Source organism: Oryctolagus cuniculus, chromosome 16 (assembly GCF_051225735.1).
Source record: "Oryctolagus cuniculus isolate XC-2025 breed Fujian yellow rabbit chromosome 16, ASM5122573v1, whole genome shotgun sequence".
Taxonomy (NCBI): Eukaryota; Metazoa; Chordata; class Mammalia; order Lagomorpha; family Leporidae; genus Oryctolagus; species Oryctolagus cuniculus.
In genome coordinates this window covers 2141866-2168994 of record NC_142882.1, presented here as the reverse complement: position 1 = coordinate 2168994, position 27129 = coordinate 2141866, and the positions used below count along the sequence as shown (strand labels likewise).

General features: G+C 70.6%; 1 protein-coding gene across 1 annotated transcript in view; it reads right to left on the bottom strand.

Moving 5' to 3' along the window:
• KDM4B (lysine demethylase 4B) overlaps positions 1 to 27129 on the bottom strand; it is a 95283-nt gene that overhangs the window by 34017 nt on the left and 34137 nt on the right. Inside the window, 3 exon segments of the mRNA XM_070058683.2 lie at positions 12259 to 12396; positions 13660 to 13763; positions 15574 to 15623. Coding sequence (XP_069914784.2) covers positions 12259 to 12396; positions 13660 to 13763; positions 15574 to 15623 — 292 coding nt within the window.

Genomic DNA, 27129 nt, shown 5'->3' with positions numbered 1-27129 from the left:
CGCACACACGAGTGGGCGTGGCTGCCTGCTGCAGCCGGGCAGGCCCTGGTTGGGGGGGTCACAGGGTGCTGGGGCAGGGGGGAGGGTACAGAAGCTTCGAGCAGTCACCACTCGGCTCCGACACTCCCCGCCCAAGTGCAGTCCTCGGCTCCCCTGGGGAACGGGTACTGGACACCGGGAGGCCCTGGCTGTCCACCCACTCCTGCGGCTCAGCCTCCCGTCAAACAAACAGGCTCAGGAGAGGCCGCTCCCCAGAGCGTGGCCGGGCGGTGCGGCCGCGATGCTTACAGAGCCGAGGGGCTGCACGGAACCCGGTGCCCAGCGCTGAGGCTGCGTGGACTCCCTGTGGCGTCTCCCCACCCCAGGGCAGCCTGGGCCCCTCACGCTTGACCTGGGGACAGGGACCTGGGATAGGAGAGGCGTGGCCATGCTCAGCCAGAGGGCGCATTTACGCCTGAGTGACTCCCGTCCAAGTTGCTCCATGGACTGGAGCGCGGCACAGGAGAGAGGCTGGCGTGGCGATCTGGCTGCCACGCGGGGGCACAGATGGCGTGCGTGTCGCTGCGCCTGGCCCGGCCGTGGCCTCCCTGGCGTCAGCAGCAGCAGCAGCGGCTCAGGGATTGGTGCTGAGCGGCTCTGAACTGTCTTCCTGAAGTCATTAAGAACAGCACCTGCACAGGCCGTGGGGACGCGGGGGACGCGCAGGCAGGCTCCCCCAGCCCAGCCCTGGCCCCCTGCCTGGCGGCCGGCAGGTGCCTTCCCGGGGCCGATGCCGGCCAGAACAGAGCTGCTGGTGCACGCTGGAACATGCACACGCGTGACTCTGGGTTCTGCAGAGACCGGGGCACCGAGGGGGAGGCTGGGAGCCCGACCGGCACTTCCGAGCCAGGCTGCGGGCACCAGACGGGAGGCCAGGGAGTCACGGGGACCCACAAGGGGCTGCTCTGCTGCGACCCACAGCGGGGGGGGGGGCTCCCACGGAAAGCCCTGCACCTGCTGGCTCTCGCCAGCCCCGCCCCGCCCCTCCCGGGACACACGCTCTCTCGGGTTGTGGCAGGATCTGCGGGCGTCACGGCTCGCAGTTCCTGCCCCTGCTCAGCGTCCCCACCGGTGCTCGTGGCAGAGACCCGGCGCGCTCGGGCGAGTCCGGCTGCGCCACTCGCTTCTGATGGAGAAATCAGGGACGGGGGAAGGGAGGCCCGAGCACCCCCCAGGGCCCTGTGTGCCTCGCTCGGCTCAGCGCTCGGCCACTGGAGCGTGGGTGCCAGCCCTGCTCTAACGGCCAGGGCGGGGCGGCCGCAGATGCCAGTGGTGCAGGTGGGGCCTCTGGGGACAGATGGGGACCCGGGGCTGAGGGCAGAGCAGCCCCCAAGGAGGGTCCGTGCCCCACAGAACCCAGGTCACCTGCCAGCCCCCCCCCAGGGAGGGTCTGTACCCCACAGAACCCAGGTCACCTGCCAGCCCCCCCCCCAGGGAGGGTCCGTGCCCCACAGAACCCAGGTCACCTGCCAGCCCCCCCCCAGGGAGGGTCTGTGCCCCACAGAACCCTGGTCACCTGCCAGCCCCACCCAGGGAGGGTCTGTGCCCCACAGAACCCAGGTCACCTGCCAGCACCCCCCCCAGGGAGGGTCCGTGCCCCACAGAACCCAGGTCACCTGCCAGCCCCACCCAGGGAGGGTCTGTACCCCACAGAACCCAGGTCACCTGCCAGCCCCCCCCCAGGGAGGGTCCGTGCCCCACAGAACCCAGGTCACCTGCCAGCCCCCCCCCAAGGAGGGTCCGTGCCCCACAGAACCCAGGTCACCTGCCAGCCCCCCCCCAGGGAGGGTCCGTGCCCCACAGAACCCAGGTCACCTGCCAGCCCCCCCCCAGGGAGGGTCCGTGCCCCACAGGACCCAGGTCACCTGCCAGCCCCCCCAGGGAGGGTCTGTGACCCACAGAACCCAGGTCACCTGCCAGCCCCCCCAGGGAGGGTCTGTGCTCCACAGAACCCTGGTCACCTGCCAGCGCCCCCCCAGGGAGGGTCCGTGCCCCACAGAACCCAGGTCACCTGCCAGCCCCACCCCCCCAGGGAGGGTCCGTGCCCCACAGAACCCAGGTCACCTGCCAGCGCCCCCCCAGGGAGGGTCCGTGCCCCACAGAACCCAGGTCACCTGCCAGCCCCCCAGGGAGAGTCTGTGCCCCACAGAACCCAGGTCACTGCCAGCCCCCCCCCCCCAGGGAGAGTCTGTGCTCCACAGAACCCAGGTCACCTGCCAGCCCCCCCAGGGAGGGTCCGTGCCCCACAGAACCCAGGTCACCTGCCAGCACCCCCAGGGAGGGTCCGTGCCCCACAGAACCCAGGTCACCTGCCAGCACCCCCCAGGGAGGGTCCGTGCCCCACAGAACCCAGGTCACCTGCCAGCACCCCCCAGGGAGAGTCTGTGCTCCACAGAACCCAGGTCACTGCCAGCACCCCCCAGGGAGAGTCTGTGCTCCACAGAACCCAGGTCACCTGCCAGCCCCCCCAGGGAGGGTCCGTGCCCCACAGAACCCAGGTCACCTGCCAGCACCCCCCAGGGAGAGTCTGTGCTCCACAGAACCCAGGTCACCTGCCAGCCCCCCCCCCAGGGAGGGTCTGTGCCCCACAGAACCCAGGTCACCTGCCAGCCCCCCCCCCAGGGAGGGTCCGTGCCCCACAGAACCCAGGTCACCTGCCAGCCCCCCCCCCAGGGAGGGTCCGTGCCCCACAGAACCCAGGTCACCTGCCAGCCCCCCCAGGGAGGGTCTGTGACCCACAGAACCCAGGTCACCTGCCAGCCCCCGCCCAGGCCTGCTCTCACGCACAGCGGGCTGGGCTCCCCCAGGCTGCGGGCTCTCTCTCCAGCCCCCAGAGAACTCCTGCCTGGTTCAGGGTGGGCGCCCCCCAGACACCTGCTGCACGGAGCACCTCCAAGAGCCCCTGTCAGCGTCACCGGCGCCAATGTAATCATGAACCAGACGTGCCTAAGGGCTTGGCCGGGCTCAGCCAGCACCTGCACTGGGTCCCCCAGCAGGGCAGCTGCGGCCGACGCCGGCCAGGGCCCCTCCCCCTCCAGAGACTGCGCAGGGGAAGGAAGCAGGGCACGCGCACGCCCCGAGACGCCAGCACGCCCCGAGATGCCCGCACAGCGCGCCGTGGGCACGCGCACGCCCCGAGATGCCCGCACAGCGCGCCTTGGGCACGCGCACGCCCCGAGATGCCCGCACAGCGCGCCGTGGGCACGTGCACATCCCAAGACGCCGCACAGCGCGCTGTGGGCACGCGCATGCCCCGAGACGCCAGCACGCCCCGAGACGCAGCACAGCGCGCCGTGGGCACGCGCACACCCCGAGACGAAGCACAGCGCGCCGTGGGCCGCGCCAGGGAGAGAGGGTTCTCAGCACGCCGCGGCCACCCACGCAATGCGGAACCCACCCCACGAATGCAGGGGGACCCGACCCTGAGCACGGGTCTCCACGAGAGGACCAGGAGCTCCCTCCCGCACTGCCGTGTCCTTCCGCCCCTCTCTCGGCTAAACCAGGCCGGTCCTGCGGTCCACGTGTTCCTGTGAGCCAGGAGTCATGGCCCAGGCCCGCCCGTTCCCTCACACGTGGTCACAGCCACGCTGGCTCCCAGTGGACAGAGGACAGGGCCATGGGGCAGCCAAGCCTCGGGCCTACACAGGAGGGCGTCCGGCTCCTTGAGTCCCCAACCCTACACCCGGATGGGGCCAGACGGGCCGTACCCCCGCTCCCAGCAGGCGGGAGTCTCCCTCCTCGGCAGAGCGGCCCCAGGCCCACGGCTGCACGCCCTCTGGGGGAGGGCGGCCCCAGTCGCTCACGAACCGGATGCTGAGAAGGGGAGGCAGCAGGCCAGGACCTGCGGGCCGGGGCGGGGTCAAGGACCAACTGCCCGGCTGGCCGACCTCCGTGCTGGCGTGGGCAGCGGGGGCTCCACTTCTCACGGGATCCAGTCCCGAGATCCACAGGGCCGGGTGTCTGTTTGAAGGCCTGGACACTGGAAAGGGGGGCATGCCCAGGCTAGACCACGGATGTGATCATCAAACCCAGGCAAAATGGCCTCCGACGTGGAGCCCAGAGCGAGGTCCCGGGTGTCGGAACCAGGGCGCACCGCGTGTGGCCAGGTCTGAGTGACCGTGGCCATCGCCGGCTCCCGCCCCGAAGAGGCTTACGGCGTGGCTGGGACACAAAGGGGCCGACAGGGGCCGCCGCTGGGAAGCAGGGCGCGGGCGCGGTGCTGGCTGAGCGCTCTCCCCCTGGGCTGCAGGGACGGGCACTGGGCCCTGCCGCCTGCCCGGACTGGTCTGGTCCCGCCCCGCCGCGGCTCAGCAGCAGCCTGGGGTGGGGGCTGCTCCCTTCTCCCGCCCCTCACCCACCCCGGGACCCTCAGCTGACTGAGCCTCAGGACCACCAGGGTCCCCGAGACTGGAAGCGACCTACATCACATTCCGGGAGGGTGGCTGTGCCCCCGCGGCCTCCCTCAGGACCGGGTCACACAGGACGGGTCCCCACCGTGGGACTGACACAGCTCTTGTCAGGGGACACAGGAGCCCCCAGTGGGCGGGCCCCGCGCAGACCCCAGGAAGGCCCGGGCTCAGTGATCACTAGCCAGAGGCTCACCGTGACACAGCTGTCACTCATGATTGACAGGCCTCGTCCAACGCCTCTGCTTCCTGCTGCCCAGTGCCAGGCCAAAGAGCTGGGAGCAGCGTGGCTGTCGCCGCCCCCACGAGACTGAGGCACCAAACAGGCCCGGGGCTGCGATGCGGCGGAGTGCCGAGGCCCGGAGGAGGGCACGGAGCGCTGGGCCTGTGCCGCCGGCGGACAGAGCGCACGCGCAGCAGAGGTGGGGAGGGCTGGTCCCAGAGCCCCCCGGTGCCCCCCGCCCACCAGGGCACAGCGCCAGCGGCACCTCTGGCTTCAAGGGAAGTGAACACGCCTTCTCAGGAACAGACGTGGGCACCCAGCAGGCCCGGCTCTTCCCGCTGCACCCCACGGCCCTGCGCCACTGCGCCCCGCCCACCTGCCCTGCCCCGGGCCCTCCCGCCGGTGCTGCGCTCCCCCCCCCTTCAGCTCTCAGCCCCACCCTTGGTGACGTCCCCCAGGCCCCCAGCACGCCCCGCGGCACCCAGCTCCCCTCCCGAGGCAGACACGTGCAGGACAGGAGGCGCGCAGCCAGGGAGGAAGCGGGCAGGTGCGGGGGCAGCCGGCTCTCCACAAGAATGCCAAGGCCGCCCCTGACGCACACCCCAGGTCCGCGGCAGCCTCGGGTCCTTTGGAAATGGGGCGGGGCTGTCCCAGGCCCCCACCTCCACCCACCAACAGTGGGGTCTGGGCTGGGGACCCCAAGCTGAGTGCCCGGCACAGTCTGGCCTCCCAGGGGAGCCCAGTAGAGGCTGCTGCGGGGTCCGCGGTGGCGGCACAGACGGCCCCACGGCAGATCCCCGGGCGGCCTCGTGAGCTCAAGATGGGCACGCGTGAGCACCACTCGGGGAGGGGCAGGCCGCGGCACCGCAGAGCGGAGCTCAGGACCTGGGACACCCAGGGGGCGGGCCGGGCCCAGGCGGGGAGCAGGGAGAGAGGGGGGAGGGAGCGAGGGAGGGGGAGCGGGCACGAGCAGGGTCCAGCAGCGCTGAGGGGGATGGAGGGGAAGGCGGTCACGGCGCCATACAGGGATCGTCCCAGAGCCCCTGGAGAGGGCGCCGCGGGCACGGGAGGGCGGGGAGCAGGCCCGCGGTGCCCTCTCTTTCCCAGGGACCCGCCATAGGCCCGGACCCTCGCCTGGCCCCCTCGCCTGGCCCACAGCACAGCGGGAGGGGCAGCTCCTCCTGTTGGCGCTGTGCGGTGCTCCAAGGCCAGCAGCCTTTGACTGCGGAGCCCAGAGTCCGGGGCCCGCGTCACAGTCCCGGCTGCAGGCGGCAGGGATGACCCACGTCCTTGTTCCCCACCACCCACGCGGGAGCCCGATGGAGCGCCTGGCCCTGGCTTCAGCTCCAGCTGGTGTGGGATTTGGGGACTAAGTCAGCAGAAAGAGCTTCGCTCACGCACAAATACATTTTAGATTAGAGATTCCTGTGTGTGCTAACCCCGCCCCCAGAACAGCGGGCGGCGTGTCCCGCCCTCCACTTGCTCTTCCTCCATGCCCCCTCCTGGGATGCCCCGCCTCCTCTCCGCTGCACAGCGCCCGCGGAAGCCTCCCAGGACAGGCACTGCTGATGGGACTCCGGGCACAGAAACGCCACCTGTGACCGAGGCGGAGGCCCAGGGCCCGGGCTGGCCACAGCAGGGGAGACCACGCCACGCTCAGGGCCCTGCTGGGAGGGGCGGGGCACGGTGTGGAGACAGGCCCTGTCTGCTCTGCCCGCCCCGGCGAGGGCTCTCTGGCCGCCACTCGTAGCACTGGGGGCCCCGCTGGAATCTGGTCCCTGGGGAAGGGTTCAGCAGGCTCCTCTTTGTCTGCTGGGTCCCACGCGGGCGGCTCCTGCAGGCTCCCAGCCCAGGTGCTCCCAGGCCCTGCTCCGATCCCTGCAGCTCCTGCAGGCTCCCAGCCCAGGTGCTCCCAGGCCCTGCTCCGATCCCTGCAGCTCCTGCAGGTTCCCAGCCCAGGTGCTCCCAGGCCCTGCTCCGATCCCTGCGGGGGGAGGGCGCCCGACCCCCGAGCATCGGTCAGTCAGAGGCCCTGTGTCTCTAGGAGGCTGCGCAGCCATTAGGATCTGCCCGTGTAAAACGGCACAGCGGAGAGGAGTGCCCCCCCCCCACCCGAGATTATTAAGCGCGGCTCAGTAGAACCGGCAGCCCAGCAGTGTCTGACCGCGGGGGCCCTGACGCCTCATCACGCAGCTGCGCCAGCGCCGGCGCTCACGCGGGAACCAGGGCGGAACATTCAGGACACACGTGTACGGCTGGGGCGGGGCGGGGCGGGGCGGGGACGGGGCGCCCCAGAAGCAGAGGGGCAGTGAGGGCAAAGCCGTCACCCAGCCTCAACACGCCCAAGCCTGGACGACGCCCCCACGGGACGTCCCCGAGGTGCCGGGACATCGCCCAAAGCTGGGTGTGTGCTGGCCGCCGGCGGCCGCGGAGGCACGGGCTACGTGGCTGGTTTGACTGCATCAGACCAGTTGCCATCAGTGCGCCGTGTGGCAGCGCCTCGGTGCTGGGGTGCGGCCCTGGTGTCTGTACTGGGCTGCACTGCCCACGCCCGGCACCTGAGCCCCTGCAGCCCCGCCTCCTCTCTGTCCCCAAGTCCCACGGGCCTCAACTGTCCCTCCTCCACGCCCTCGGCCTCACGCTGACCCGCACAAGCCACCAGGGGCTCCCCACTGCCCCTCCCTCCCGGGGGCCAACGGGGACCCCTCTCCCTGCTGAAATGCCCAGCACCCCAGGATGAGCGCTAGCCGCTCGGGCCAGGCGAGCCCACGCTGCCGCCCCACTTCCTGCTCCCCTGCCTGCCCGGCTCCTCTGCCCATGCTGTCCAGCCCGGGGCCTCGGGAAGACTCCCTGGGGCAGGTGGGAAGAGTTGCATGAGGTCGGACCAGGGACAGGTGGGCACTGGCCCAAGGCCGTGTCCTGGTGGGAGCAGACGGTGGGGGACAGAGGCTGGGGTCAGGACGAGGAGGCGAGGGTGGTGCCCCCGGGGCTGGAGACAGGACCTCCTGCAACTCTGGTGCACATCCCAGCTCGGGGACTCGGCACGGCAGCCCCAGGACGACAGAGGCCACCCTCCTCCTCCTCAGGCAGCGCCATGGCCGGCACCAGACACCTCGGCCCCCTAAGCGTTAAACGCCCAGGGAAGGCAGAGCCCGCCCTGCCGCCCCTGCCGGCTGCGGCCCCGTTTCCCCGGTTTCTGATGCAATTAACGGCTCACAGCGAGAGCCGCTGACAAACTGGTTCATTAGGAAACCCACCGGAAGCGCTCGGCAGCGCTGCATAAACAAAACAATTAGGCGCCAGCTCCAGGCTCCCTCGGTCCTCGTGCTCGGCAGGTCCTGCTCCCTGCTGCCCCACGCATGGCACGGCACCCCCGCCCCAGCCGCCCCCCCAGACCCACACCGCCAACCCGGCCCCTCTCTCAGCCACAGAGGCCTCGTCTGCCTGCCCCACGGCCCGGTTCCGCCGGCCTCAGCCCACAAGGGCGCGTCTCCCCCCGCCCCCCGCAGCTGGCCGGAGATGGCCCAGCCCGGCCCACCACCCGCAGCAGGGCTCCTGCCTGCCCGTCCGCGTGGGAAGTGACCACACAACCACAGCCACGGGTGCTGCCCAAGCACTTCCCACACCTGATGAGGGCTGCGAGGCCGTAGTGGGGGCAGGGCTGGCAACTGGCGGGGGCTCAGCTCTGTGCTCTGTGCTCTCGCCCCCGCCCCCACCTCTGGCCACCGCCCTGTCTGGGCAGAGGCCTGGGGCAACAGCAGGGCGGATGCACAGGGCCCCAGGCTTCCTGGCATCCAGCGGGTCACAGCGCAGCCCCAGGGGCCGGGAGGCCTGTGGGCTCCCTGCGTGCGACCCTGGGGCGTCCACTCCCTGCTTCCCAGGCTCTTTGCTCAGCCCGCGTGTGCGGTGAGGAGAGCCAGCCCCCGCCTGAAGACACGCACCCCCTCTGACACGCACAGCACTTGGTCAGCTGATCAGTCCCAGCCCGCCCTGGGCTGCCTCCGGACGGCTGCCCTCTGGGTCAGGACTCAGAGCGAGACCCACTCGTTCTGGTGCCGGTGCCAAGCGCAGGGTGGCCCTGGACGGCTTCACTCGGTCCTCCCGCACCTCCAGTGGCCTTCGGAACGCTGAGCTCAACATCGCCAGGGACGGCGAGATGCGGCAGAGCCAGGAGAAGTGCAGGATTTACCGCACCACCCCTCCCCCGACACCGGGCCCAGCCCCGGCTGCTGTCAGTCGGACGGCCAGAGAAGCGGAGGGATGGACGCGGCACTCGGGCGGCACCCGGGATCGGGGGCGGGGTGGCAGCTCCTGGGCCTGCAGCCCCTTCCTGCCCGCCCCCCGCACGCACACCTCCTGCCGCCTGCCGGGGGCGGGCTGATCACCCGGAGCAGGCGGCAGCATCGCCACATTTTCCAAAGCGGCAGGAACCGGGGGCTCCCGTTCACAGTCATCGAGCTCCCTGCAGCCCGGCCTGGGGGTTCGGGCAGCCCCTCCCGGCCTGCAGCCTGCGTCCCACTGACCTGCCCGTTAGCAATCCCACGGAGAGCCGGCCTGAGCCGGGCCCAGGGGCTGCTCCAGCCCCGCATGGACACGGCAGCCACCACCCCGGGGTCACTTGGGGGGCAGGCGACTGTCAACCTCCAGACCCCGCCACAGCTCAGCAGAGGGTCAGCTGGGCCCGCCCCTGCTGGGGGAGGGGCCGGCAGTCCCTTGACCTCTGTGAGGCTCCAAGGTCAGGTCGGCGGGTGGAGAGGAGAGCAGCCTCGGCTGGCTCACTCCCAGTGCCCACACTGGCCAGGTCAAAGCTGGGCCGGGCTCTCGGCCTCCCGGTGGCCAGCAGGCGCCCGAGTACTTGGAGTCTGCGTCGGCAGGAAGCCGCAGCCGGGACTAAGCCAGGGCTCGGCGCAGGTGAGGGCCTCTCGGGCGTGTCTCCGCCGCCGAGCGACCAGCAGAGGCTACGCCAGCGGCGAGGCCTCTCAGAGGCCGCCCTGGGGTGAACTGGCTGCTCTCCACGGCCCCGCCCTGGGGAGACGTCGCCCAGCGCCCCGACACAGAGGCCCTGCCTGGGCCACGGCGCCCATCCCGTCCCGCTCTCCTACGGGCAGGCGGTCGGCTCCACTCAGCCGAAGGCACCTGAGAAGGCACTTCCCTCCCCAGGGTGCGGGCGGGTGCGGGCGGCAGAGGCCCAGGCTCGGCACCCACCGATGGAGACACGCTGTGAAGTTCATGACCTCCACGGCTGCCCCCAGGTGGGGGCCTGTTAGCAGGGCTGCCCGGCGAGGGTCAGGGCTGCTGACCGAGCCTGTGCTGGGCCCCCGCAGCGGCCTCCTGAGACAGGCGGAGCCGGCCGCAGAGCCGAGACGGCCGCGCTGAGCAGCAGCGCCGGACACGCACCCCTGCACCCCTGCACCCCAGGGACGTCTGTGGATGTCAGCACTGGGGTGCTCCTAGCACACAGTGGGCAGGGCCAGGGGCGCTGCCCGGCCCTGCGTCCTGCTCATCTCTTCCTTCGACCCCAGACAGCCCTGAGCAGCCCCGGGAGGGCCCCAAGGGACGACAGTCCAGCCACACCAGGCAGGGGTGGGCTGCGGAGGGGCGACAGGGCCACCCCCTCCCTGCCGCCTCCGACAGCCCCTGGCTGTGGCTGCAGCTGGGAGTCCAGCTGAAGGTGAGACTCAGCCACGAGGGCTCTCAAGACCCTGTGGGACACTGCGGGTGGGGGCGGTGGGGCGCTGGTGCCACAGTGCCCAGCCTGGCCTGCCGGTGCTTCCCTTGTCCAGGGCGCATGGCCAGTGCTGGGGCTGCGGGCCAGCACGCGGGTACAGGTGGCACATCGTCATGGCCGGTGTGCAGACAGTGAGCCTGGCCAATCCAGCCGGCGGCCCCGGTGCAGCCCCGACCACCAACAGCCGAGCGCACGGCCACAGAGCAAGACAGGGAAGGGACGGGGCGGGTGGGGGGTGGGGGTGGACAAGTAGTCTCCAGAACTCAGGGCGTCCAGATCCCAGCGGATGCAGAGAGCCGCTCCCGGAGCACAGGCCCGGCCCCGGCTGCAGGGGGAGGCCCACCCGGGCTGCCGCAGCAGACACGGCTGCCTCCTCCCGCGCCCACAGGCCGGGAGCCCACACAGCAACACAGCTGGACCCCTGCACTGAGCCCTGGGGGCTCCCGGGCCAGGCCGCACCACATCACAGCGGGGGCCGGGGCAGCCTCGGGGCTCCAAGAGGCAGCGGCACCTGGACGGCAGCCCGGAACCGAGCTGGCTCAGCGCCGCGAGTGCCTGTTGGGTAATTTCACGCTACGCCGCCCGACAGGGTAAGCGTGGCGCCCACCGGAGGCTGCGCTTCCCAAACATCGCTGTTTGAACACACGGCTGAACCCCAGATTGCTTTTACTATCTGGGCCGTCCCTCGGCCCCGCTGCCGACTCAGCTCTGCCGGCATCTCCAGAAGCCCCCACCGCCCCGGGTCCCCGCAGCGCAACAAACGCTGCACAGCCGAGACGCAATCACCCGCTTCCAGCACGCCAGAGACCACCCCCGGGCCTCCGCACACAGCAGCCCCCTCCCCAGGCCGGCCGGCCATCTCCTTCCCAAAGCACGCCGGCAGTGAGGCCAGAAACACCAACGACCGACAAGGGCAGCCGTCCGTCCAGACAGCGCCGCCCGAGCAGCGTCCACTTCTCCGGAACCACATCAGAAAAGGAGGGGCCGGCGCTGTGGCGGAGCAGGTAAAGCCACCATCTGCAGTGCCGGCGTCCCACATGGGCGCCGGTTCAAGTCCCAGCTGCTCTACTTCCGATCCAGCTCTCTGCTGTGGCCTGGGAAAGCAGTGGACGATGGCCCAAGTGCTTGGGCCCCTGCACCTGCATGGGAGACCTGGAGGGGGCTCCTGGCTCCTGATCAGCCCAGCTCTGGCCGTCACGGCCATTTGGGGATGAGCCCCTCCACGCAGTCCGGCCTGGGGGAGCCCCAGGGCTCTCGCCACAGCCGGCAAGCACAGGCCCAGCAGGAAGCCCCCCGTGGCGGGCACCCCGCTGAGGCCTGGCGTCACAAGAGACCGGGAGGGGGGCTGGGGGCACCCCTGCCCTGCCCAGCGGTGCCCCATACTCCCTGGCTGTCCACGGAAACTCCACAGATGGGCACGCACAGAGCTGGGAGGAATTCAGAAAAGCACTCGGTTCTGAGGTCAAGTTTGCTGGCCAAAGGCCGTCTGAGACCAGGAACCGCAAATCTCTGGGCGGGGTGGGGGTGTGAACAAGGTCTCCCAGCCTCTCCCTAGCCCAGGGCCCCCGTCCGCAAGCACCCCTGGGCTCTCCCGCGGCTGTGGGCACCCGCAAGGCCCGGCTGCCCCTGCAGCAGGGGGTCCAACTCCGCACGCTCCTGGGGACCTCAGAGCGCCCACGCCGGGCAGCTGAACGAAGTGGAGAGCAGCCTGGGCTACCACGCCCGCCCGCCCGCCCCACCCCTCGGCACCTGCAAGGCTGGGACGGCTCCGGGCCCTCTGAGGACCCCGAGCGGCACGCGTGGCCGCGGAGGCAGAGGGGTCCCCCGCCCCACCGAGGCTCTCAGAGTGCCCGAGCCCTTACCTGAGTGGCCACTTTGCCGTAATCAATCCAGCGCAGGGTGGCGAAGTTGGTGGACTCGGCGCAGTTGAATCCGTGGTTGAACCCGGCGTGGTAGCCATAGGGGAAGGTGATCATGAACTCCCCGGCTTCCTGCGTGATCTGAGGGGCCAGAGGCAGACAGGTGAGGCGGGGCCGGCGGCAGAGGGGTGCAGACCACGCAGGGCCACCGCGACACAGCGGGCGCCCGGACTCAGCCACAGCCAGCAAGCTCAGCGAAGCCAAGGGGAATTCTGGGGAAGTCTGCAGGCTCCAGCCCCACGTCCCACGTAGATTGTAAAGGACGCGGGGAGGCGCCGGCGGCCGCTTGCGATGCTGGCATCCCCAGAGTGCCGGTGCGAGTCCCGGCTGCTCCGCTTCCAATCCAGGTTCCTGCTAATGGGCCTAGGAGGGCAGGCCTGGCGCGAGGCTCACGGGGAGGCGGCGGCTCTGCCAGCTCTCGCAGGATAGGTGAGGAAGTCGACGGCGGATACAGAAATCCACACGTCCAATTATTAAAGAGCCCTGCTACCGATCCGCTGCTCCTTCCAGGAGTAAACCCCATCACGACGACTTCTAAGTCCAGAGCGGCAGAGCGGCAGGGGCTCGGCTGAGGGGCCACCCCCCTGCTCCCCAGGGCCCGGCCCCTCACGGGAAACCACCACGTGGCCCCTTGCAGCGCCTGGGCTGCCTCGGGTTCAAGCCCAGGCATTCTGTACCCACACCGCGGAGCCACAGACGCTGGCCAGGGAGGGAGGCAGGCTTCTCCCCCGGAGTGCTAACCCAGAGAACATTCTGGACTAACTGGCCAGAAACCCGCGCCGCTCCCGTGCACGCACAGAGCCGGCTGTGTGCACTCCCCAGAGGACAGAGGCGCGGGGCAGGGGACCAGGGAACCGCCCGTCTCAGCTCGGCTCCCACCCAGGAAGGCAGCCGCCCGGCCACGCCAGGGGCAACGTGCGGTGCGCGGCCGCATGGCGCTGGGGGTGGGGAGCCAATGCCCGTCACAGGACTCAATCCCGGCTCACGGAAGCCAGAGGCCGCAGCCCTGAAGGTCCTCTCCCTCTCACCCCGGTTCCCGCCCAGTGTCTGCAAACCCACCCGGGAGCCCCCGGGCCCAGCCTGGCCCACCACTGCCCCTGAGGTGCCAGGCCCCTGCAGAGGAAGTGTGGGCCACCCACACCCCTGCCAACCAGCTCACTGTTCTAGAACCTTCTCCAGGGCCAGGCCCACACCTTCTCCAGGGCCGGGGAACCCGCACCTTCTCCAGGGCTGTCCGCACCCCTGCCAGCTCACTGCTGTTCTAGAACCTTCTCCGGGGCTGTCCACACCCCTGCCGGCTCACTGCTGTTCTAGAACCTTCTCTGGGGCCGGGCCCACACCTACCCGGCTGAAGGGGATCCCGTATTTCTTCAGGATGATGGGAGAGATGAGGGTCATCTTGTGCCGCAGGAAGGCGTCGCAGCCCTGCGAGCTGCCGGGGAAGAACCCTAGGGCAGGAAAGACCAGCGTGAGCTGCTGGGCAGGCCACCCGCGGGACACACAGCCCCCAGAGGAACCAGCCGAGCTGGCCCCGGGGCACGGGCAGGACACCCGCGGAACACGCAGCCCCCAGAGGAACCAGCCAAGCTGGCCCCGGGGCACGGGCAGGACACCCGCGGAACACACAGCCCCCAGAGGAACCAGCCAAGCTGGCCCCGGGGCAGGGGCAGGACACCCGCGGAACACGCAGCCCCCAGAGGAACCAGCCGAGCTAGCCCTGGGGCACGGGCAGGACACCCGCGGAACACGCAGCCCCCAGAGGAACCAGCCGAGCTGGCCCTGGGGCAGGGGCAGACCACCTGCGGGACACACAGCCCCCAGAGGAACCAGCCGAGCTGGCCCCGGGGCACGGGCAGGACGCCCGTGGGACACACAGCCCCCAGAGGAACCAGCTGAGCTGGCCCCGGGGCACGGGCAGGACGCCTCAGGCTGCGCTAGGCCGCACTCCACAGCCAGCAGGGCAAACCCCCCACGCCCCCACCTGGCCAACACGAGGGTGCAGCGTGGGAGGAAGACCCGGGCGAGCCGACGTTCCAGGGCCTGATGAGCCAGCAACAGGGTAAGTGCACCCCTCCCCCACCAGGCACCTTCCCTCAAGGCCACGGGGGCCACGGGCCATCCCGGGGAGAGCCAAGTTGATAGACTGAGACGGGGCCGGCGCCAGGGCGCAGTGGGTCACTCTGCCTGCAGCCCCGGCATCCCACATGGGTGTCGGTCCGAGTCGCGGCCGCTCCCCGTGGCGGTGGGGCACACGCACACGCACACGTCTAAGCCTGCAGACGGGCTCGCGCCGAGCCGGCGGGACAGCGGGTTCTGGGAGCTGGGGAGGCCGGGCCCGCCACCCTCCCCCGCGCTGCCGCATTTCAGCTGGAGTGCCTGCCGCTCAGCGCTTCCTCCTCTTCAGGCGCGGCCTCAGTGGCTCTCGTTAAAGCGCTAATAAAGACGGTGATTGAGGCCAACCGCGCCAGCCCAGCCCAGCCCAGCCCGTCCCACCCGTCTCCTGCAGTGACATCCGGGCCCCCGCCAGGGGCTCCTGTTACTGCCAAGGCAGGGCGGGGCCCTGGGCCGGGGGTCACCAGTCGGGGGGACCCCTGAATTCTCGTGGGAGCCCTGCCTCGCTGAGCGGTGACCGAGAGCTCCCCACCGCCAAGAACCAGGTGACGGCGCCCAGCGGCGGGCGCCCACGGAGCGCGGTTCCTCGTGGGCTGCTGGCCCTGCCCCAGCAGCCAGATCTGGCCGGGCCCCTGGGATGGGCTGGGTGTGCTGGTGCCGGCCCAGCCCCCCGAGATGCAGCCGTGGCCTCCCCAGCTGCTCCCGGATCAGCGCCCCCTTCACTGCCTGACAGGAAGGCCACACTGAGCAACAGCACCTGGCCACGCCCCCGTGCGGTCTCGGTCGGATCAGTGCCTGTCCCCATGGCTTTCCAGCCACGATCGGCGGAGTGACGGCCCGGGGAGTCACCCTCGCCCAGCTGCCCTGCCTCCACGGGGACACACCAGGGTGCCAGCTGGGAGGGACAGCCCCGCCCATCACCCCGCTGGCCCCAGCCCTGATCCTGCAAGCCCCCACAGGGACTCAGCCTCTCCCAGGCACCTGGGAGCCGCCTGGCGCTCCCTGAGGGTCAGGAGCCCTGAGGGTCCACCCAGCCAAGCGGGCAGGCCCCTCCCTCCACCCCCAGGCAGCCCGGGCACCGCGCAGCAGGGGCGAGCGAGGTGGCAGGTGAGGAGCAGCCCGCCCCCACCAGGCGCAGGCACCTACCGATGGCCAGCCGCTCCAGGCGCTTGCCGTGCTCCGGCGGGATGGCGTACCTACGAGGGAAAGGGCACGTCAGACGCGGGCTCCTGCGGCCGCCCGGGCGGGGTGAACAAGGACAGCACCAAACCTCAAGAGACCAAAATCAAAATGCCCAGGGAACCACGGGCTGGGAGCCACGGGGAGGGTGCGCCGGAGCCCGGAACAGGGGCCTCTCGTCCTCCAGGCCGCGGCGCCCGCCCCCGCCCCCGCCCCTGGGAGCCAGCGAGGAGAACCTCCCTGCGGCTCCCTCTTCTCCCTGCTCCCACTCGTCTCCCACGTGAGGCGGCGTGGCGCCGCCATCCACAGCAAGAGCGAGGCGAGGCCACGGTGCGGGCGGTGGGCGGTGGCCCTGGGTGCACGGGATGGCAGGGGCCACAGACGTGCCAGCCCTCGTGAGACGCCAGGCACCACCACACCTGGGGACACGTGGTCGCCATGACTGGGGGAGGGGTGCTCTTGCTGGGGGGGTGCCCGAGACAGCTCCGCCCCACGGAGGGATCCAGGCCGGGCCCCCACGCAGCCCCCACGCCGGGCCCCTACGCGGCCCCCATGGACAGATCCAGGCCGGGCCCCCATGTGGCCCCCATGCCGGACCCTCACGCGGCCCCCACAGAAATCCAGGCCGACCCCCACGCGGCCTTTCGCCATTTCCATACAGAGGACAGCCGCGAGCCCCCGCCCCCGCGTCCTGTCTTCCGGGAAGACCCCAGGCCTGCAGGGAGCTGATTCATGGCTGCAAGGCTGCAATGATTAACGCAGTCCCCCAGCCTACAATGCCGCTTCCACTTAATTACCGCCTGTAATTGGGAGTTGTAAAGATAAGATTAATTGAATCTGGTGGATGTTAAAAGTTTAATACATTGGAACGCGGCTTCTCTGTTATCGGCGAGTACAGACGCAGGCCGCGGCCAAGTGTGCGGAGCGCAGCCCCGCGAGAGCAGCTCCTGGCGGGAGGGGCACAGCCGCCAGCACCGGGCCCTGCAGGGCAGAGCGCCGCGCGCCGCCCGTCCATCATGAGGCTGGTGCAGGCCCTGCCACCGTGCCTGGAAGCTGCTGCGGGGAGGGGGGCACGCAGGTCCCGTCCGCACCCCTCCACACACCCCCGGGCCCGCTGGGTGCCCTGGGCAGCCAGGTGTGACAGAAGCCGCAGCCGAGCCAGGGCAGAGAGGACGCGGCCAGCACTGGTGGCCTTTCAGGGCCCGTGGGCACCAGGCTGGGTGGGGCCCAGGGAAGCCCTGAGAGCCGGCGCCCGGGGCCCCCCGATGCTACCGGGGGCAGTGCGGGCCAGAGGTGGCTGGTTGGCAGCCAAGCCTCTAGGCAGTGGGAGGGCACCCATCTGGCCGCCAGCAAACCCTTTCTTGGGGCTCTAAGCAAGGTGGGCTTAGTAGTTGCCAACACAGGCCCTGGGAGCCCGGGCCCCATCACGAGGTCACACTTCACAGCCAACAGTCTGCTCTGTCGCCTGCGACCCTGGGGGGCCGCTTTCTGGATGTAGCAGCCCCCAGGTCCGGCACGCCTGGGGCCCCATCGGGCGCAGTGTGGACAGCGGGCGGCCCCTGGGTGCTCTGCACGCCTCCTCAGGGGCCATGTGTGCAGCCCCGCATGGCCTGACCCTCCCCCCTCTGGTCTGCCCGCCGGCCCCGCCAGCCACACCTCTCCCTCCTGCGCCCTGCACGCCCGAATCTCAGGCAGCCCCCCTCTGGGCACCACCTGGGGCCCATGCAGCCCCTCGCTGGGAAGTCACAAGGCGCCCGAGCCCCCAGGGGCTGCTCCCGGAGGGACAGGCAGGACAGACCCCGCCCCGTCCAATCACTGCCCCCCCCCAAAAAAGGCAAAGCTGAAACCCACAGAGCCGCCCGGGGGGCAAGGGCAGAGGCCGGGCAGCTCTCGTCCTCCATGTCCGGAGAGGCCCGCCGGCCGCCGGGACGCAGCTGCGGAGGCCACGCCCGTCCCCGGCTGCAGAAGCCCGGCTGTGCCCCTGCACAGTGGCTGGCCCGCGTGTGGCCAGGCCAAGCTGGGCAGTGCAGAGGAACGGCGACCCCGGGGTGGGGCGGCGGCAGGGCCGGCCGGTCTTCCTGGCGGCCATGGGGGATGCTATTAATAGCGTTAATTTTCACGGTGTTTTGTTTATTCCCCTGGAATGGCTTGATGGATGTGAATAATTATCAGACTATAAAAGCCAGCAAATGTGCTATTTTCTATCGCTCTAAATCATCAAACAAATAAAGTGTGAAACAGCATTTCTGAATATAATTTTCCCCTCTAATGGCTTAGAATTATTATCAAGAACAATGAAAATAAATAAGCCACTGTCTGTGCGTTAAGAACTAAATGAGTGTGTCGGGGAGTGGGACCCCCGGCGCCTGGCACGCGGCCCTCTGCCGGGGTGGCCCCGGCCGGCTCCGTGGAAAGGGGCGGGAGCTGCGGGCGGTCCTGTGCACCACCCCCCCCCCCCGGCCTTGCCAGCCCTGCGTGGTCCCGCCTGCCCTGGCAAACACGCCTGACCTCTGAAGTGGAGGCAGAGCCCCGCCCTGCTCCCTGGGCAGAGACAGGGACTCCTCGGTGCGCCCACCCCTCACTCCTGCTGCCGGTGCTGGGCTCCCAGGTCAGGGGTCTGAAATCGTACCCACCCCCTCCCGCGGCCCACACCTCAGCCGCCCTGGGGGCTCAGGGGAGGAGATGGGACGCCAGCCCCCCGTCACCCTGACTCCCACGCTTCTCGCTGGCGACGAGGCCACCTGGTGGTCAGGGGCTGCCGCGGGACGCGTGCCCAGGGCGGGGGTCCGCCCGCCCGGAGCCCTGTGGAAATGTCAGCTTAGCCGAGGCGAGCTGGAGGGGCGGAAGCTAATTTCACAGTGTGTGCACCAGGCCCCTCGCCAGCCGCTCACGCGCTATCGTCGCGGACACACAAACAGGCAGCGGGGCTGACGCACGCCACACTGGGAGCACCCGCGGGCAGCCCGGGCAGGGGAGGGAAAGCCGCGAATCCGTCCACGCCCGGCCAGGTCTGCGCGCTCAGCGGGAGAGCGGGCAGGCGGGACCGCGGGCTGCGCCTCCTCTCCGCTGGGGCAGGGAAAGGCCCAGAGAGGCCCGGGTTCACGGAGGACACTCAGGAATCCCCGGAGCGAGGTCCCACAGGAGCCGGCGCGGCGCCCGCTGGGGCTCTCCACGCCCAGGGCAGCAGGCGCCCCTGCACCTGCGGGCGGGCGGGCGGGCGGGCAGCGGGAGCAGGGGCCGGGGCTGCCTTTGCACTGTGACCCCGGAGACGCGCGTGGGCGCCCGCATCATGGCTGAAACGTAGCAGCAGCCCTGCGCACAGCCCGCCGGCGGGACGCGGAGTCACGGGAAACACCCAGGCCCCCAGGCTTGTCCCTGAGCTTGGCGGGAGCCGGCAGGGAAGCCGGGGCAAGGGGTGGCCTGCAGGAGGAGGGAGGCGCGAGTCCCCCCCTCTCTCGGGAGAGGAGTGGGTTTGAGCTACCAGGCAGCCCGGGTCCGCTCCCCGACGGCTCGGCCTGGCCGCACAGCTCCCCAAGAGCACGGGGCAGACGCCTGCCCGCCTCTCAGGAAATCCCGGCCGTGGCTGCCCAGGAGGCCCCAGCGCCGGCCCGGTGCTGCGAGACACAACCCCGTGCTCGTGTCGGAGACGACATCACGGGCGCGCGGCTTGTGCCCAGGAAGGAACCCCGGAGGCGAGCCGAGCAGAGCCGGGGTGTTATCTGTAATGGATTGCTGCACGGGACAATAGGCCATGGATTGGTATCTCCGCCAGCCCTGCTGTGATTTCAAATAATGACATTTCACAGGAGAGCCCTGAGCGCAGGGGCTCAGGAAGGGGAGGGGGCACCAGACCGACCAGTGCTGCGGAGGCACAGGGAGCCTGGGGTGGACCGGCCACAGTGCCTGCTGGAGGTCCTGAGGCAGCAGCCGCCCGGGGCTCCCCACAGGCCTCCAGCTCAGCACCCCCCCCCCCCCGGCTTCCCTCGGTGAATGGGCGGAGCCTCAGGCCAGCAGCACTGGTCTGCTCGGACCCCAGCCCCGGGTCAGCTCAGGCTGGGGCTGTTTTTACGGTCTGCAGAGACCAAGGCTGCAAGGTCACGGCTCAGGGCCAGAGCAGGTGCCGGTGACAGGCAGGGGTGCGGAGGGGTGGCCCGAGTGTGGGTCCAGCATGGGCCCTTAACCCATGGCAGCCTCCCAACCCCCTTCCAAACAGCCTGGGTGTCGGCTCCTGCAGCCACCGGGGGCAGCCGCCCCGCCCCCGCCCCGCCTGCCTGTCCCCAAAGCCCCTCCAGCGCTGTGTGGACCTGAGCAGGGGACGCCCCTGGCCCCCAGGTCCATTTCTGCTCAAATGCACAGCACAGGAGGGAACCAGGACAGGGCGGCACAACAGGGCCTGAGAGGCCAGGGCCGCTGGCGACAGGCGACAGGCGCAGGCGAGGGGCCAGCCGGGGCCAGCCGCCCTCGGGCCCAGCGTCAGCCAGAAGGCAGGAGCCGCCCAAGAGGGAACAGGAGCCGCCGGGCTGCAGCCTGCTCACGGCACGGGGACGCGGCCTGCGGCCGAGGGCGGCCCAGACTCCCCCGCGTGGGCTGGCTCGTGCCCCTCTGCGTGCGTGGGCCTCTCCGTCACGCACACCTGCTGCTCCGTGTCGGGACACACGCGCCCTCGCCATCACAGGACCGGCCTCAGAGGGTGTGCGGGTCCCCCGGCTGCCACACGCGCCCGTCTGTGCCCCAGCTGAGCCCCAGCCAGGGCCCCCCGCGGCTCAGGGCACCGCTCGGGGCTCTGGGTGCTGGCGGGGCGACGCTCACCGGGGTGAAGCAGGCGTGGGGAGGAGGGGCAGGCGGCTCACGCCCAGCAGGGGCGCTGCTGCACTGAGGCCCTCAGATGCCCGCCCTGTCCACCCCACCCCACCTACACCCCTGGGGGGCGGCCCTGGGGCAGTGCACGCTCCCCACCACCGTGTTTCCAACAAATTCCAGGGGAACTTGCCGCGGACAGCAGACCCTGACTGAGAGCCCACCCTACAGGGGCTGGGGCGGAGGGTCAGGGATTTGGGCCCCCGTGGCCCCAGCCCCGACAGCCTGAACACTTCCTGTCTCCAGGCTGCCCAGTGGGCCCACTGGAACAGGAGCCCACAGCCAGCGAGAATCCTGCCACTCGCCCGGCACCGCCGCGGGCGCCTACGCACCACAACCGGCGCGCACCCCTTGCAAGTCCAAAGCGCCCACTTTGAACAAAAGGCTCGGAAGCGAAAGCCCATCTGCTCCTGCCACAGCCTGCCAGCACCCAGACACACGGACACCCCAGGTCCACAGCCTGCCAGCACCCAGAGCCACCACAGGCCTGCGCCCGGACACACAAGCGCCCCAGGTCCACAGCCTGCCAGCACACAGAGCCACCACAGGCCTGCGCCCGGACACACGGACGCCCCAGGTCCACAGCCTGCCAGCACCCAGAGCCACCACAGGCCTGCGCCCGGACACACAAGTGCCCCAGGTCCACAGCCTGCCAGCACACAGAGCCACCACAGGCCTGCGCCCGGACACACGGACGCCCCAGGTCCACAGCCTGCCAGCACACAGAGCCACTACAGGCCTGCGCCCGGACACACGGACGCCCCAGGTCCAGACCCTGCCCAGCCCCCCACACACCAGGGCCACGGAGCCACAGACGCAGGGGTGGGCACTGTGCCTGCCCCTGTGGCAATGCCCGTGCCTGGCCATGGGCTTCCCTGGAGCGCCCCTGCCCGGCCTGCCTCGGGCAATCCATCCCTGGCCCAGGAGAACGCTGGGCTTCCTGCTCTGGCCTGGCCAGCGCCCGGCCCACGGGGCCCACGCGGGACGCTCTGGCCCACTCTCCTCCCCCAGTGCCTCAGTTTCCCCACCTGCATCTTGGGGGCTCCTGGGCAGGTACACCAAAAGCTCCTCCCAGCTCCCCCCCCCACTCTGGCCGAGCCTACACGCTGTGAGCCACCTCCTGCTGAGCCCCGGAGGGCTCCAGCCCCCACCGGCTCACCTGGGGACACTACCCAGCCTCCCTTGCTGCTTGTCGAGACCACGCAGCAGCTGCTGACCCATGGGGTGCGGGCAGAAGTCACGGGCTACACCCAGGCTGGCCGTGCAACCCCCAGAGGTCACGGGCTACGCCCAGGCCGGCCGCACAACCCCCAGAGGTCACGGGCTACGCCCAGGCCGGCCGCACAACCCCCAGAGGTCACGGGCTACGCCCAGGCCGGCCGTGCAACCCCCAGGGCAACTCCTTCCGCGCCAGCAGGGTGACCTTGGAAGCCACACGTGGAAGGAGGCAGACCCTCTGCCAGCCCCCATCACCTCCCCGAGCCCAAGAGCCCCGGTGCCAGCTCGGCAGGACCCACTGAGGCAGCCCCCAGTTCCCGCCACCTCTGCCGACCAGGCCAGGCCTGCCTGTGGGACAGGGTGAGCGAGGGCCTGGCCCTCCGCACTCTGGCTCAGGGGCACTTCCAGGGCAGGACGGAGCCGTGGTTGGGAACGCGGGCTCCGGCAGGCGGCCCAGATGCCAGAGTCCACAGCTGCCAAGCTCTGTGGCCGTGAGCCAACGCTGCGCCAGCCTGTGCCTTGTCTGAAAACCAGGACAGGCGGCCGCGTCCAAAAATGGACGGGCAACATGGCCATGCAGTGTGGCCGCTGCTATGGCCACTCACAGTGAGGGCCGCGAGCAGGAGGCGTCCCTGACAGCAGGCAAGGTGACAACAGGTCTTTTGCAATGGCCACCCTGCGAAGGCTCGGATGCTGAGTGGTGGGCAGGGCAGGGCAGGCCGATGAAGGCACAGCCAGGGAGACCCACAAACGACGGCCACACACAGAGAGACAAGCACGGCACTGCTGAGCACAGGCGAGACAACAGTGCACACGTGGCGCTCAACCAGAGCGGGCGCTCAGCCACACCTCGCGGGCAGAGCCTGCAGAGGACAGTCGGGGCACAGGGCACACCACACACAGACAGCCGGGACACAGGGCACACCACACACAGACAGACAGGACACAGGGCACACCACACACAGACACACACAGAGACAGGACACAGGTGCACACCACACACAGACAGACAGGACACAGGGCACACCACACACACACACACAGAGACAGGACACAGGGCACACCACACACACACACACAGAGACAGGACACAGGGCACACCACACACAGCCAGGACACAGGTGCACACCACACACACACACACACAGCCGGGACACAGGGCACACCACACACACAGACAGGACACAGGTGCACACCACACACACACACACAGACAGCCGGGGCACAGGGCACACTACACACAGACAGGACACAGGCACACACACACACACAGACAGGACACAGGCGCACACCACACACAGAGACAGCCGGGACACAGGTGCACACCACATACACACACAGAGACAGCCGGACCGCAGCCACAGCCGCCAGCTGGGGGGGCGGGGTGGGGGTCACCTAAGCCTAGCTGCCTGCGTGCCGGGATTTGCGGTGAGGGACGTCTGCCGAGGGGCGCCCGCTGCCGTGAGTGAAGCCACCGCCCGCAGCACTGGACCCACCGAGCGCTGACTGGAGCGGCAGCTGCTGCACCCGGACAGCAGCGGAGACGCCCAGCACGTGGGCCCTGTACCCGCGGGAGAGCGTGGGACACAGCGCCCGGCTCCTGGCTTCAGCCCGGCCCAGCCCTGGCTGTTTGTGGGCCTCTGGGGAGCGAACCAGCAGATGGAAGGTCCCCCCCACGCCCCATCTCTGCCTCTGTCACTCTTTCAAATATGTGAGCCTGAAAGAAGGGGAGAGCGGGGGGGGGGAGTGCTGGATGGCGAGCGCCCCCGATGCCCCGTCACTCCCCGCTGGGGGCGGGCCCAAGTGAGCAGACCACTGCACGGGGCTCCTCCCCAGGGCCCGAGAGTGGGGGCTCCTGGGGCGGGGCACGAGGCTGAGCGCGGCCTCAGGACAGGACGGTGGGGAGGGGGCGCACACAGCCCAAGCCCACAGGCCCAGGCCCACCCACAAACCCGAATGACCAGAAGGGCACCGCCCCCAGGCTCCAGACCAGAGCTGGCCGCGCTTAGGACACCGTCCCCCTGAGGGCCTGGGTCCCAGCCCGGCTCTGCCGCTGACTCCAGCTCCCTGCCCACCCACAGCCTGGGGAGGCGGTGACGGCTCCGGCACTGGGCCCCGCCACCCGCGCCCACGCCGGGGACCTGGGCAGGCGGTGACGGCTCCGGCACTGGGCCCGCCACCCGTGCCCACGCCGGGGACCTGGGGAGGCAGTGACGGCTCCGGCACTGGGCCCGCCGCCCACGCCCACGTCGGGGACCTGGGCAGGCAGTGACGGCTCCGGCACTGGGCCCGCCACCCGCGCCCACGCTGGGGACCTGGGGACCTGGGGAGGCAGTGACGGCTCCGGCACTGGGCCCGCCACCCACGCCCACGTCGGGGACCTGGGCAGGCAGTGACGGCTCCGGCACTGGGCCCGCCACCCGCGCCCACGCCGGGGACCTGGGGAGGCAGTGATGGCTCCGGCACTGGGCCCGCCACCCATGCCCACGCTGGGGACCTGGGCCCAGTCCCAGCTGCTGTGGGCCTTGAAGGAGCACGTGCAGATGGGAGCTCTGTGTGTGTCTGCCTGATGTTCAAATGGATGACGGATTCACTGGAAAAGACAGACAGGAGCCTGGAGACTCCGGGCCCGAGACCCTGGGCCAGGGGCCGGCGAACACGCGGACCCGCAGGGCGGTGGGCTCTGGAGGCGGGAAGCCCTGCCCCCAGCCCGGGAAGGCAGAAGAGGGTGGCCGCGCCCCTGGCGGGAGCTCCCAGAACCTTCCCCTGTGCAGCGTGGGAGTTGGACAGCAGGCTGTCTGCTCATTACCATGTTTTCCTGGCAATTAAGTATTTCTTGAAAAATAACATTTCACTTAGGAACAATGCGCTCCACAGAGGGGCCCAGCCACGCCCCCCGAGTGAGCAAGGCCACACGCGCCTCGTGCCCCAGTCTGACCCCGCCTGGGACGTCCGAGGGAGCCCTGGCCAGTCTCCTCGCCCATCTGGGGCAGCAAGGAGTCCGAGGAAGAGCCACAGCCCAGAGGCCCCGCGCAGCCGCAGCCGGAGGGGAGGGGCTCTCGGGCTACCTTCCTGGTCTCACGGAAAACCCAAACCAGGGCTAACAGAGTCTACAGAGACGGACAGAGGGAGGGGGCAGAGCAGAGGAGCCTGATGCCCCGCGGAAACAGGACCCAGCCCCTGCGCACTGAGACGCCAGCTCCCCACCCCACCAGGCACTGCCCGCCTCGGCGGCCCGGCTCTGGCCCGCGTGCCTGCCGGGACAGCCCTGGCGCAGACACTCGGAGCAAACGCCGGCCACGTCTGTCCCCACCGGCCCAGGCCGGTGCGGCCCCCAGGGCGGCCCCCAGATGCACCAGGGCGGCCCCAGGGCGGGGAGAGACCGGGAGAGCGCAACTGTGAGCAGCAGATGCCGCGAGACCGCGGTCACTGCCGGCCTGCACCGCCCCGCGCCGGCTCGCGCCGCCGGTGTCAGGGCCGAGCAGGAGGCCAGACGGTGGCCCGGACCCAGCGGTGCCTCCGGCCGTGCTGCCGCCCCTCGGCCGCGCGCTGCGCCAGAGCGCACTCACACACGGCACAGACTCCGCACCAGGCCTCTGGGCACCGCACGGCGGCCCGGCAGCTGCTGCCTCGCGTCGCCCTCGGGACGGCTCCCGGGAGCCCCGAGGGCCTGGGCAAGGGCAGCTGCCCTCACGGCTGGCGGGCAGAGCGGGGCAGCCCACGCCCATCCACACGGAGCAGGCAGCCGGCGGCGGCCCCCACCCGCGCCCACGCATGCGCGCTTCCTGAGCAGGACGGGAACTGCCGGCTCCGCCCTGAGAGCCCCCCAGTGCGAGCGCAGCCGGATGGAGGGGCCGGTGGCCGCCGGGGCCCTGCTTCCCTGCCAGAGCGGCCGCTCCACGCCCCACCCAGCCCCTGCTAACGCCTGGGAGGCAGCTGACCACAGCTCAAGTGCCTGGGCCCTGCCACCCGCGTGGGAGACCCAGATGGAGCTCCTGGCTCCCGGCTCTGGCTGGCCCAGCCCTGGCCACTGCGGGCATTTGGGGAGGGAACCAGCAGATGGAATCTCTCTGTCACCCTGCCTTCCAAGTAAACAAATATTTAAAAACAAAGAAAAAACCCTCAGCACCAGTGTGGGTCAGGTCCTCAGAGGCCAGGGCAGGCCCTGCGGCCGACAGCCCCGGCCCCGCCCCTCGTGCCCAGGGACCACCGCGAGCGCCCAGGGCTCCGCAGGCACGGGCACCGTGACCTGCGGTCGGGGGGGGGGGGGCAGCAGGAGACACCAGCAGACAGGGATTCACCGCAGGAGAGCCCCAAGGTCACGGGCAGCTGGCAGTCAAGGCCGAGGTGCAGACAGGGGAACACGGAGGCCCCTGCTCCCGGCCCCTCTGTGGGGGCTTCCCCTGGGAACGCGGCGCCCCCTCCTGGCAAGGGAACCAGCGCAGTCCGAGGGATGTGATGGTGGCCGTGGGGGGGAGTGTAGCTGGGGGGGGGGTGTGTGCGGGCTGGGGGGTGCAGCTGGGGGGCTCCCTTCCAGGGGCTGAGACGCAGACACCACGCGGTGGCAGCCAGGCCGCCCTCGGGCCACAGTCACCCAGGGACAGCGTCAGCGCCCACACAGCCCCCCAAGCCTGCCCCAGGGGAGGGGACCAGGTGCCCTGAGGCCCTGCCCACGTGACCTCCCTGCTCCCTCGGGTCGGGTCCACGGCACCACTAGGCCCCGGGTGCCTCGCGGGGGCTGGGTGAGGCCGATGGCTCCTGTCCCGCCTGGACTCAGCTCCGCGGGCACGCACCTCACGCACGCGGGCCACGTGGCACCCAGCAGGGACGGGACGAAGGCCTCACGCTCTGCAGAGGTCATGGGTGGGGCGTGGGGGTCACCTCCGGCAGGGCCAGCCCCAGCGCACCAGCCCCGCCCTGCAGGGCGCCCCAGGGCTGGGTCCACCTCCAGTCCCACTCCAAGGGTGGGCGAGGTGCTGGGCCCCTGCCCCGTGAGCCCATGCCCGTGCTGCTCCGCACGAACCCGGCGGCCACAGCAGCGACGCAACGCCGCCCACCCGAGGGCGGGGCACAGCCGGCTGGGAGACGGTCCCGCCCGGGGGGGGGGGGGCGGGGGCAGCTCGGCCTGCGCAGCAGCTGGGGCAGCCCTGTGAACCCCTCGGGAGCGGAGCCAGCGCCAAGCTCAAGGTGAATTGCACAGCTGCCTCTGCCCAAAGGACGCCCAGCTGCACGCGGCGCCGGCTACGCGGGGCAGAGGGGCACAGGCGGACACGTGGTGGGCACCAGGCGCCACCCCAGCCCCTCGAGGGCCCCACGTCCCCTGCCAGCCAGGCCGCCCGGCCCCAGTCCCCCACCCGGGGCCTGCGAGGCCAAACCGTCACCAGGCTGCGGCAGCTGGCTTCCTCGGGCTTTTCGTGGGGGCTGTTGTTTTTTGCTTGCTTGTAGGAG